General features: G+C 42.8%; 1 protein-coding gene across 2 annotated transcripts in view; it reads right to left on the minus strand.

The window, feature by feature from the left end:
• CERS6 (ceramide synthase 6) overlaps positions 1 to 12,922 on the minus strand; it is a 128,319-nt gene extending 115,397 nt beyond the window's left edge. For both annotated transcript variants that reach the window (XM_055813111.1, XM_013298870.3), the window contains exon 1: positions 12,585 to 12,922. In XM_055813111.1, the coding sequence (XP_055669086.1) occupies positions 12,585 to 12,754 (170 nt within the window). In that variant the 5' untranslated portion in view covers positions 12,755 to 12,922. The remainder of the gene's footprint in view (positions 1 to 12,584) is intronic.
• Between the last annotated feature and the right edge of the window lie 208 nt (positions 12,923 to 13,130).

Below are 13,130 nucleotides of genomic sequence, written 5' to 3' on the forward strand. Positions count from 1 at the left end.
ACTTTGTAGGAAGAAAATGTGAAAGAAGCTATATTTTTTCCTAATAAACACTTTGAGGGTTTTGCAATTAAAATGACCAACATAGTCTTTTCTCACCAAACTGAGAAAGATCCTGATTTTATCAAGGATCATCTTGAAACCCTTTCCCAACCCAAATCAGTCTTCCTACATACCGCTGCACTTAGCAGGCCTTCCTCTGTGGCTATTTTTACAACTAAATGCCATATTAAAAGGTAAGTTACGAGCCTGAAATACTCTATCATTGCTCTCTAATAAAGTTTCAATGGAAGAGCAGCTCACCTGAATGATAAGAGTCGCCACACACTGTGACAGCTGAAGATGGGCAAAAAACTTTGCTTCCTCTCTACTTCAGTTGCTGGCTCTTCCAAACACTAGAACTGGGCAGTGATGGACAAGCCTCAAAACAGAAACTTCAGATCTGCCTTTGTTTGCCACCAGCAGCTCTGCAGCACATCATGCATGGATAGACAGCTTTTGTTCAAAGGCAGGAGGGCAGAGGGAGGGAATCCACAAAAGGGCAAATAAAAACAGAAAATAAGATGGGAGCAGATGGAGAGCAGGAAAACATTTACAGGTCACACAGAAGAGATGAAGATCAGAAGGACACATAGCAGGTACCAGAATATACCTTAATTTTAACTTATAAGACATGGAAGGGAAAATTATTTTGAGATGGGGCACAGCTGTAAGATGAGAAGTGTTAGTGTGGAAACACATGCTTTGCCTCAAAACAATGCATTCTTTTTGAATCATCAATAGGCAGATTCCATAGCAGATGTGAAACAATCAGAATCCCAAATTCTAGCTGTATATTCATACAGCCCTGGTTCTTCAAAGATATAATGGCTGCCATGTTTTGAGGTATAAACAAAAGCATGGTAATAAAACAAAAACAAACAACAACAAAAAAACCACAAAAGCCCCATACCACCACTAAATACACCCTCCATAATAGGGAAAATGATTTAACTACAATGCACTTAAAAACAAGTGTAAAAGCAGATGCTTCAAGGTAACTTTGTTTTCTATTCTTTAAGGCACCTTACTTGAGAATATGATTTGTTATTAGTATTTAAAGCTCTAAGGTTACTCTAGTGGTATGCCAGAGTTATTCCAATCAGGACACAAGGCAAGACACAGGTCATACTATGGTGATGGATACAAAGTGCTACTTTCTCTTCAAACCTTGAAGTCAGCTCTCAATGGAAGAGTAAGATGAAGTAGCATTCTTCCATTTCTACTAGCGCACTTTTCATCTTGACAACTGAAGGTAAATGCCAGGCTAGAGATTTGAGTTCTTGCCATGATTCTAGCAAACCATTAGCCTATTTTTAAGAAAATCAACCTGTTCAGAGATTAGTTTTTTTCTTAAATAAAATGAAATACAAACTAAAAAACCCCACAACCAAACTTTCTGTACACCATGCATACAGATACAAACTGAATAACTCTTAAATTAAGAGCTGGTCAAGAATGTATGCTTTTGGAGGCTGGCAATGCTATAGAGATTTCATTTTTATCTCTACATCGTTATCATGTAACCAGACCCATTTATCAGTGCTGGCTGAAAGTCAGGACATCTGTTCCTGATGGAAATTTTGACATTTCTAAATTTCCATTTCATTCCAAACTGGAAGAAAACCAAATATTTTTCACATTTCCTATAAATGCTATAGAAAATAACAATTCCAGGTTAGCATACACCAGAGTTCTTCTAATTAGGACATAGGGTGTGTTTCTTCTGTCAAATATCAAATTGTTTCATTACCACCCCAACAACTGACATTTTGAAATACATTAGTTTCTAGGCAAGTCCATATTTTATAGCTGGTCTTAAAGATATTTTTAACAATTTAATTATCTTTAATGAAACAGAAAAAAAAAAAGCATTACATCAGAGCAATACAATATACTGTAGCGTATAAATTACTCTGTGTAATTCTCTGGGGGTTGGTTGGGTTTTTTTTCCCTAACACTGATCTACTTTTATGTTGAACACAAAGGCAATAAAAGCTTTTCCAGTAAGGCATGTGATCACCATTCCCTGTCTCCTAAGCACCTCTTTCTGAGAATTTTTTTCAAAAACAAAATTATCTTGAAGACATTGCCGTGTGGAAAAGAATCAACTTAAGGGGAACAAAACTAAAATTATCCTCAAAATTGCCTGTTATAATCAAATTTAATGCTGTAGGAGACTCCACATATTGATCCTAGAAGGGAGCAGGATGTGTTTATACCACAGCAACTTGCACTTCATTTTGGGTACCCATAAGGTAATTTCTGTCTTAGGTAGAGCAGGTCCACATTTATTTCTTGACTTACATCCTGTCTGCTCATGCCAGACTACAATAAAGTAAAAAAAAAATTCTACAGGAAATGGGAAATCCAGATGTCCAATCAATCAAACATTATCTGCTCTGCCCTAATTAAGTTTCTTCTGCAGGCTTACAGTGAACTTCAACCTAATCCTCACCTCTTCAGGTTTCCAATACAAACTTCATACACATAGGATCCCAGAAACCCTTTGGAGCCCTGCCATTTAGTGAGGTTTATGATTTCACAGAATCACTGAGGTTGGAAGAGACCTCTGGAGATCACCAAGTCCAGCCCCCTACTCACAGCAAGGAAAACTAGAGCAGGACCATACCCTGTTGTGGTATGCCAGAGTATCTTCACAACTGGAGACTCCACAACCTCTCTGGGTAACTTGTCCCTGTGTTTCCCTATCATCCCAGGAAAAAGTTTGTTCTTGTGTTCAAACAGAATTTCCTGCATATCAATTGCTTTTTGCCTCTTGTCCTTTCACTGGACACCACTATGAAGAGTCTGGCCCTGCCTTCTTTACTCTCCCTAGCAGGTATTTGTACACACTGATAAGATCCCCCCTTTTCTTCTCCTGACTGAACCATCCCAGCTCTCAGTCTCTCCTGATATATCAGATGCTCCAAATCCTTAATCATCTTAGAGCCCTTCACTACCCTCACTCCAGTATGTTCATGTCTTGTAGAGGGGAGACCAAAACTGGACTGATCACTCCAGACATGGCCTCACCAGTGCCGAGTACAGGAGAATGATCCCTTCCCTTGACCTGCTGGCAATGCTTTCCCCAATGCTGCTGCTGCATTTCTGGCTCATGCTCAGCTTGTTGTCCACCAGTGCTCCCAGGACTCCCATTTGCAGTTCAATTTGTCATCATCACATCAATGCAATCACTTCAAAATTAATTTAGTACAATGGTTGTTGTAACCCTGGGGAGAATTTGGCACTGGAACTGTTGATATTTTCAGGCTACTCTCTTATTGTATCAGTTCTCTCCCTTCTCTCATACTAGGTATGTGGGAAAAGTTGACAGATAAGTATCAGCCACCCAATTACCACCCAATTATTGCTTCAGCGTACACAAAACAGGCTCCTGCTTGTGGTCTAACCACTTGCTCTTCTTTTTCTCAATGGCTTCTTTCCAACATGACACCCCTAAGGGGAATAAAAACACCCAACTGGACCTGATCATCTCATCCAGCAACATGCTTTGGACAACCACAAGTAAACAGCAGGAAGCTCAAGAAAAACTAATGGACAACTGTGGAAAAACTTGTCAACAGGCACATTCCCACTCATGACCCACTACCTACCTAAACCTTCGTTTTCAACAGAAGCAACTGGTCCCACCAGTTGCAAGGGGGGTTCTGGCCTTGGTGACTCACTGGTCTCTACTGCTACAGCAGTGCTCAGGAAAGCCACAGCCCTGACAGTCAGGTGGTGAGAGTCTGGAGCCCTCCAGCTCCCCAGTTGAGCAAGCCTCCTCCTGCTTGGGGAGTGCATCAGAGCAGCTCACCACTACCAGAGTTTACCCACTGCCCCCAAAATTTCTCAGCTCACTTATTTCACGTAGATTTAATTTTGTCTGCTTTGTCATGCTGTAATGCCCACAGGTTTATACTAGTGTTCCACGTTTACGCTGCCCACCTACAAAGTTTCAGCAGATGCTCTATCGAGGCTAATTTCTATACTTCTTGAGGAACATACCTTGTTCAGATTGTCCCCTTCAAGACAGCATACCAGGCAGTCTGTCTCCAGCTACGTGGACTACTCCATGTCTCTCAGCAACAAGATACACCACGCAGTCACAACAGACACAAGCAAAGAAAGCACAAGGCGTATAACAATGTATTACTCTGATCTCTGCACATTGCTTCTGTGAACAGCAACTGCTTTTCAGTACGCAAGGTAAAGAGTTACTTTGCACAGTACAGCACACTTCTTTCCAAATAAGCAATTCACTGCCACTGCATGAAAGCATCTCTCATTAGTCTAGGCAGTTATGGTCATTTGTACCACTTGTCCAGGTAGACAGTATTGCTGCAAAAGCAGCTTTCATAGCTTAAAGTTCTGCCAAACATCATCACAAAGTACAAGCTGAGACTGGCCTCTGCTTCCACTCTCTTCTTGATAAGGATGAGCATCCCAGGGATGAAGTAAACAGTCCCAGTGAAAGTTCAAGTATCTATACAATGTTGTATAGAACTGAATCCAGTCAGAACAGAGGCAAAAAGGGTGTGAATAGATGCCAACTCCAAAATGAGGATTTCAGCACCATTACCATTAAGCCTTTTTCCCCTTCTGCTTGCAGAACAATAAAAAAAAAAAACCACACCAAAACAAAACAAACACACAAAAAACCACAAAAAAAACCCTCCAACCAACATTAAGTTTATCTCAGAGGATGGCAAACAGGCAACAAGTAGATGTGATGACACCACATGTAATAAATAAGAGCCACTTATTCCTCTGGGTCATCCCATTAATGTTAAAAATAGAACAACTAGCTTGTTACAAAAAATAGACAAATACTACCGCACACGCAAATACTCAAACAGCCTCGGGAATCTAAGACTTTATGCCAATGAACACCGTCTGGGCTGTAATGTAAGTTTTTTGCACCAGTGTAACTATGTCAGCTAGATTTATTTTTTTTAATATAGTACTATAGGTTATTCCCCTCATCCCTACAGGAGAAACAAAGAAACCAAAGGGAAGATACTATTAAAAGGAAGCTTTTACTGCACTCACACTGAGAAAACATGCAAGTGATTTAGATACAGTGCTAACCATCCTAGTATGACCTGTGAATACAAAGAAGGCTTTTCATCATTTCGGACCAAACTTTAAAGTGCAACATTTATTATATTAAAATGGGGTTTAGGTTAGTGAACCTGAAAGATGCTTCATTAATACAAGGTAGTCTGAAGAACCTTGGCATTCTGTTTCTCAATGTGCAAAAGGTAGCTTGAATTAATAGCCAATATAGAAATATATCTGTATCTTACATATTAAAAAATATACAACATGGCTAACTGGATGTTACGCTTATTTACGGCTCATAGATACTCCTAGTAATTGTACAGGCAATTACCTTGAAAGTTAATATTTGATTATGCTACATCAGTAACAGTTACATGAGGCTTCACAATTGCTTAGCAGTATGAAAGCTTACCAACAGCAAAATTTGCAATTATGAGAGCTATTTACTACACAGAAAAAAAAATCATTACAATTTACTCTCTGGTTTTGGTACAGAAGTCACATTTTTGTGTTACAGGCCCACCAGCATTATGAAAACCATCTCTAAGATTATAACTGCCTAGGCTACATACCCCAGCTCTCCCACCTCCACCACAGTTTGACTACTTCAGAATAACCTGAAAGATATCATCTTCATGAGAAACTGATGGATGCCAGATGGTGTAGAGTTACTCTTCTGTAAGGATCATGTGCTAAAGACTTCCTCACAGAGATCAGAAGACCTCGGCCCATTTGACAGTCAGAAACTTTGCTCTCCTTAAAGCAAGACATCAGTGATTCCTCCTCTTTCAAGGGATCAGAGATTTACGCATTGCCCTTCCTTTCTGTTGACCTGGATGCCCACCGCTGCTGCACCCCCAAAATCTGTAAGTGCCCAATGAGCAAAGAGAGTCACTGGTGTGGGAGACCACATATCAATCAAGGTGTTAGATGAACACCTCCAAGGAACTGTTGCTACACATCATACACATCTGACTGCCCATAAGGTGCCAATTATAGTCTTAAGAACACTACTGAATATTATATAAGGTTGTATGTAACTTTCATAAGCAATATATTTATGCTGTAATTTTAACTTTCTTGTCAGAACTCCAAGACCACCTTGACAGAGGCACAGAAACCCCAAATGTTAATTAACTGTCAAACTACTGCAAGCATACAGTATTTAACAACCGTTGGGAAAAAAAAAACAACCCACAACAAACAAAACAGAAACACACAGTCAAGTAAGAACTACTCAGCTCAGGCATCCCTTTCCTCTCTACACTGCGGACAGATAACTAAAGGTAGAGTCAAGGGAACAGATTCCACAGATTAATAAATACTGTGTATGCGTTATAAGACACTGGTCTGCAGATGTGTAGAAAGAGGCAGCATACCAGAAGCTCTTCCTTTTCTGGGAACAAATTCTTAGCAAACGCCTGTGAATCAGGGACAGAGGCAGAAACAGGAGCAACCAAAAGAGCCACAGGCAATTTGGATCCAACTGCGCAGTGTTACAGGAATCCAGGCAGGAACTGAATGGGAATTTCTAACAGTAACTGGAACCTGCACTCAGACAGAACCCTCCAAGAGTAGTTCTGCCCCAGTGACAGACTTCCAGTACCCACTAGTGACCTGTCACTGAAATCTTTCCCTCAACTGAGCTGTGGTTTGGCTGTCACACTTCTGTCACCTGGGTATTTTAGAAATCAGTTTAAATGGCATTCTCTGCTGGAACGCAACACATATTTCCCATTTAACTCTCAATTTTGAGATTGGCACTAATGTGTATCTACAGATGGTGTGCATTTTATCCACTCCACCTTCTTTTAAAGGAACACTCTCAGCTTACATCTGAACACACAACTACATTACACAACAAAGATGTATACTAGCCAACACAAACACAATCAAGGTGGGTGAGTGTATACTGCACTGGTTAGAGCTAGTAAGACAGAGCTCCATTCATGCCAAGACAGAAAATGGCTCTCCAGGTAAAAAAAAAACAAAAACAAAAAAACCCACTTTTTTTTTTTGTTAGTTGCTAAAGTTCAAACACTGCAACCCTAGGACACAGAAATTGGTTACATAAAGAAAAATAATAAATGACAGAAAGTTAATAATCAATGAAAAGAAGCTCAGAGAAATAGATAATACAATAAGCAAGATATAAATTCATTTTAAAGCTATTTACTGCTAATGGTCAATTATTACTATTTTGAAAATAAATACGTTTAAAGTAGAAAACAAATAGCTTTTTCGGTTATTTCCTTTATATTGCCTGTATCTTTTCACAGAAAGTTATCAGTTTCAACATCCTATTCCATTTCAACTGAATTAAGCAGTTACTAAATAGTAATCAAAGAAAAAAACCCTTACAGGTCATCTTATGAAAAAAAGAAATTATAAAAAAAAATTCAGAAAAAAACTGAAAGTTATTGTCAGTGAACATGTGCATACACTTAGACACAAGTGAATTATACCTGAATGATCAAATTTCACCTAACACACAGGGAACTAAGCAAGAAATCTACAAATATCACAGCCTACAAAGGGCTTTTTATAGTAGTAATGATCATTGCCCCACCCAAGCTCCCCAGAAGAGGTTTTGGGCTGCTGGAAATACACTAAGTTTGTACACCCTCTTCCAAATTCTGTATCTTGTCTAGCCTCCTCGTTGTTGTAAGAAAGCACTGATAGCAGGTGTCTTAGAGATTATGAAAATTGATTTTGTATGTATACAGCACACAACAGAAACACTTGCAAGGCTTTAATGTATTGTCACCTGAATTAATTTTTACAGTTAGCAAAATACTTTTATACACATACGTGCACACACAGTCATCATATTATGTCACCCTGATCCACTAGGAATTCTACTGTGTCATACTAAATGGAATTCAGCTGAGGTTACCTTTGAGGCTGAAATATCATTATAAAAGCTAAATGTCATACAAAAGCCATGAATTTCCATACATTCAATGCCTAGAGTATCTTGATCTGAGTGTTTGTAAATTATTAGTCTGGCTCAGTTTAAATCAGTGCAGCTGAAGAGCTGTTGCCACATAAAATCAAGCTACCCCTAACCATATGAGCCATTCCATCAAGTGAGGAATACCAGCTTCACTTTTGAGAACTGCCTTCCCCCACCCACCTCACCAGTCAAAGGCCAGAGGACAATAAAGGCATTATAAACCTACTTTGCTGATTTATGGAGTGATCTCATTAGATCTGAGCCCAAACTGTTGCTTACGAGGTGGGGGAAATAAAGTATACTGCAACTACAATGTAAACATGAGATATAAGAAACGTGAGATATGAGGCAAGTGAAAAAGAAAGCAGTAGTTCAGACTACTTGACTCAGAAGATTGCCAGACCACGTCAGAAATCTGTTTAGTTAGCACTTCTTTTGAAGGATTCAGCCAACTTTTCCCTTGATAGAAGTCTCTACAGCAGAGGTGTTACCCTCTTGTTTTGCATCCAACAAGCACACCAATTGCTGAGTGAATATTTTTTTCATATAATCACATGCCTCTCAAGGAGGACATGCTTGGAAGGATAGGAAAGGACACTGCTTCTGAGCAAGTGAGGTCAAGCGCAGAGGGAGAAGACTGCCTGTGATCCCATAAAAAAAAAAAGGAAGAAAAATTGTATTTTCCCAGAATGACAGATATTTCTTTATCTTTTTAGGCCAATCAAAACTACAACACCCTGCTATTAGCAAAACCAGTTTCAGTTCAGCTTTAACCTGTCTTGCCTGCACTAGAACTAGAAAAGATCCAGGGAGACAGAGACTGGTATTATTGAGCCCTTATATTATCTCCTTAGCAGAAGGTTGTGTATAATACAGGAGATCCTTAATTGCTTACACACCTTTAAAAAGACACAAAATGGATAGATAGTATGAAGAAATATGTGTCCACATTACCACTGCATGGCTAAAGTCCTGCCGTCTTCCAAATTGCTAGGTAACACTATCTTTGTGCCTAATTATTATAGTTTTTTTAAATATACTTTGTGTCTAAAGAAAGAGATGAATGAGAAGGAAGGGGAAAGAGAAAAGGCTGTTAAGGTATTTTAGCACCTCATCCATAACTGTGATGGCCTCAGCAGATAGATCCACTAAATCTCATGTTTATGAGATTATACTTCAGAGCAAAGCTTATTCCAAGAGCACTCATCATCATCAGATCCAATTGCTGAAGCGATTCAGCATACACTTAGTGTTCTAATCTACTTTTTCCTTTGAATTCAAGTGCTGGTCAGGGATGGCAGGAGAAGGAAATCAACAAAAAGTAGTTTATTTGAAAGGAGGAAAAAAAACTTTCAGAAGCATCTAGGTTCTTTTCTTGACTTGGTTAGTTGATTCACCAACCAGTAACAATAAAATAAAATAAAATAAAATGCCAGTAGAACTAACTCTGTTTATTAATAGGGGAATACCTATAGAATAAAAATTCCAAGTTCTGTCATTCCAATTGTACCCACAAACATATACACAAATATATGCCTATAGAATATAAACATATACAAATGAAGTCAACTTTTAACACTTAGCATGACAAGTTTTATCTCCCAAACATATCAAGAACTTTGTAAGCAGTCACATGAAGTCCAAATCACAGCTCGCCCTGAACCACATTTTTTTACTACTGTGAAGATCCATAAAGCCAAATCACCTTTCACAGCAAGAGAAGTAAAACCATACTGCTCCAGCAGCCTAGCAGTCTGAAAATAATGGATATAAAATATGTAATCTGATTCTTAACACCTTGTGGCTGCTTACCTACCAGTATAAAGAATTACAAGAGCACCTGTATTAGGTACCTTACAAAACTAAATCGAGAATACACTGATGTAACAAATACTGCAGTGTAACCATGAATTTAAAGTAGGCTTCTTTTTTTAATGTATTACAGTATCTATTTTTTTTTTCTTGAGTTGCTACCATTACAAAAACATGGAACCGTTACACATCTGCAAAAGCTTATTCCTGGATGTATCATGTACAACATCAGTCATCCATCACTTGAGTTTTGAAAAAAAAAAATTGGCTGCTTTAATACACAGAAGAATGAAAACTTACCAGTTTAATAGATACTCTCTTTTCCCTTCCAGATCTGCATAGCCTTACCAATCTAAATAATTGCAAGCCTTTAATTAATGATGTGCATAAGGCACTTCTGTGGCTCCCAACAAACAAAGCACAGAGGTCTGACAAAATAAATTACTAATGAGCAATAATAAGGCTTGATCATCCCCCTATTCAAGTCAGAGACAATCCACCTGCTTTGATCAGTGGAAGCAGGTTCAGTCACTTTTCCTCAGCCTGCTTTAATAAAATGCTCTACGTGAAAAAAAAACCCACAATTGTACCATGCTGTGTGGATTAATCCCACCCAAAATGGTCTGATCCTACTCTCACAGGGGAGTTTTGGAATTGATTTGAAATTAAAAAAGAAAAAAATATGTAATTGTTAATAACACCTCCTTGGAGGTCTCACCTACTATCAGGGTAGCAGAATGCATTTCCAGATCTAAATTTCAGAAGTAGCCAAATGAATATAAGATAATTATAAAAACATACTGATTTTCCTCATCTGTATAGCTAATACTTATAAATATGATGTACTGCAAAATTTAAAATTACTTTAATTGAATGAAGAAAAATAACCAGAGGGAGTGGATACAAACTACTATATAACCAGAGTAACTTCTACAACATTAACAACAGCCACATCAGAACTAGCAGAAACAACGTGATTCTAAGTTTAGGCTGAAATGGTCTGACTAACTGTTTCTCCATCTAAACACAGCCCTGCTGCGATACATACTGGAGTTCAGATGGCAAGAGATGCAACATCACACACCCACTTTCAGCACTCAAAAGCACACATTGTACAGACTGCAAAGGACAAAAGAAACAGTGATCATTTTACATTATCCAAGTATTACTTGGCATTCAAATTTTAACTATATTGCAGTATTTAACTCAGGATAAGCATTTAACCTTTGAGAACCTCAGATTTTCGGGCAGACCACAAGTTTTGCTGACTTTTTCAGAAAATCTGTAAAGCAAAACAGGTGTTAATAACAGCCCACGACAGCTTATTTTTCAAAATAACATGGTCCTCTCAACTGAGTCATGGAAACAGCCAAGTTTTTCACAAACCAATATCCCAGGTGCCATATTCTAACCAGGGCGAGGGACTGCTTAGGACATGCAGAGTGCTACCTGGCAGATCAGCTATTTTATCATTTTTTAAGAATCGTTATAGCCTTCCACTGGCACGTGGTAACTATTGGTCTTCCTTTATCTTCCTTGACTATCCTAACAGCATTGCCTAGGAAGACAGTACTGCAAGCATGTAGGTGTGGGCACAGGGAGTTGTTCTTTTGTTCTCTGCAGGTGGAGGGAACACCACCTCTGCCAGGCCGCACAGCCGCGCGTGCCAGCGAGCGGCCCGCTTCGCTTCAGCTGCCTCCCCGCGACAGGCGGCCTCTGCTCAACACCTGTCAGGAAACACTCACGGAAAATAAACACTCGCTGTTGACCTATCATTAGTTTGATGCCTTGTGTTTAAATATTTGTGCGTTTTAAATTCAGCAGTCTCACAGAACGCTGAGTTTGGTTCAGCGATGAACAACCACCTCTGGAGCGTTTCTTCCCCGGGATCCCTCATCCTCTGAGCGCCCGGCTATTTCCGACACGCGGCACGGACGGTTCACGCCGCTACGGCACAAACCAGCCGGGCAAAACTCGGCTGGGCCACAGGGCAGCCCTCACGCTCAGGCTGGCGCCCACCACCGAGCTCCCCCCCGTTCCTACCTGGCACGCAGGTTCCTCAGCCGCCGCCTCAGCCGCGCGGCGACAGCGCCTCGCGCCGCCGGCGGGAGCGAGGCCGGGTCCGGCCCCACGGCGCAAGGCGCGGCGCGCGCGGCGCAGCGGCTCCCTCCCCGTAGCGCGGCCCTGCGGCGGGGGCACGCGCCAGCCCTCCCGCCGGGACAGTTTCCCGCCCCGTCCCCACAGCGCTTCTTGCGGGGCTTCCCTCAGGAGGGCGGTCGGGACTCCGCCGCAGCTAGCAGCCCGCGGGCCGGCAGGCCCCGGCTCGCACAGGTGCCGGAGGGCCCTTCTCCCACCGTCACCGGACCGGGCGCCGAGGCCGCCGCAGGTGGAGGGCGGGCTGCGCCCATTGCCGGGGAGACCTCGCCTCCTAGCGCCCGCGCCGGGCTGCGCTGCGGACAGCGGGAGAGGAGCACCGGCTACCCCGAACGCCTCCACCTTCCCGCACAGGGCCCGCTACGTGACCGACCGAGTGGGGAGGGAAAACGCAAGGGCCCGGCAAGGCCGGGAGAGAGGCGGCGGCGGGAGGAGGACGCCGGGCAGGCAGCGTTCCCCGGCTGCCCCTCAGTGAGCGACCGAGCCAGCGGCCGCCGCAAGCCGCGCGGCCCGCCCAAGCCCCGCCGAGCCCGGGGCGGCGCGGGCGGCTCGGCGTTACCTTTCGAAGAGCATCCGGATCATGAAGATGCAGAAGGCCAGGGGGAAGGCGAGGTAGAGGTCCTCCGCCTGCGGGAAGGCGGCTTCCTCCGTGCTCTGCAGGTCCGCCCAGGTGACGTTGTGCGGCAGCCAGAACCGCTCGTTCCAGAACCAGGCGAGGATCCCTGCCATCTTTGCTTTGTCTGCCGCGGCGCCCCCCGCTCGGCTCGGCTCGGCTCCGCTCCGCCCGCGGCGAGGCGTGTGTGAGCGGCTACCCGAGGAGAGGAGGATGGAGGCGTGTGTCAGCCCCGCAGCCTCGGATGATGCTGCCGAGCGGCGCGGCGCGCTCTGCTGTGCCGGCTCCCCGCCCCGGCCCGGCGGGGGCAGCGGCCGCCCCGCCTGTCACACGGCCGCGTCAGCCCCCATTGGCTCCCGCCCGGCCCCGCGGCTTCTCTGCTGCCCCGGGGCCCGCCGTGCTCCCCAGGCGGCCCCGGGGTTGGCCCCGCCGGGCGGCCAGGAGCAGCCGCCCCTTTCCCCTTCCAGAAAACCCCACCATACCCCGAACCAG

This window comes from Falco peregrinus, chromosome 8 (assembly GCF_023634155.1).
Source record: "Falco peregrinus isolate bFalPer1 chromosome 8, bFalPer1.pri, whole genome shotgun sequence".
NCBI lineage: Eukaryota > Metazoa > Chordata > Aves > Falconiformes > Falconidae > Falco > Falco peregrinus.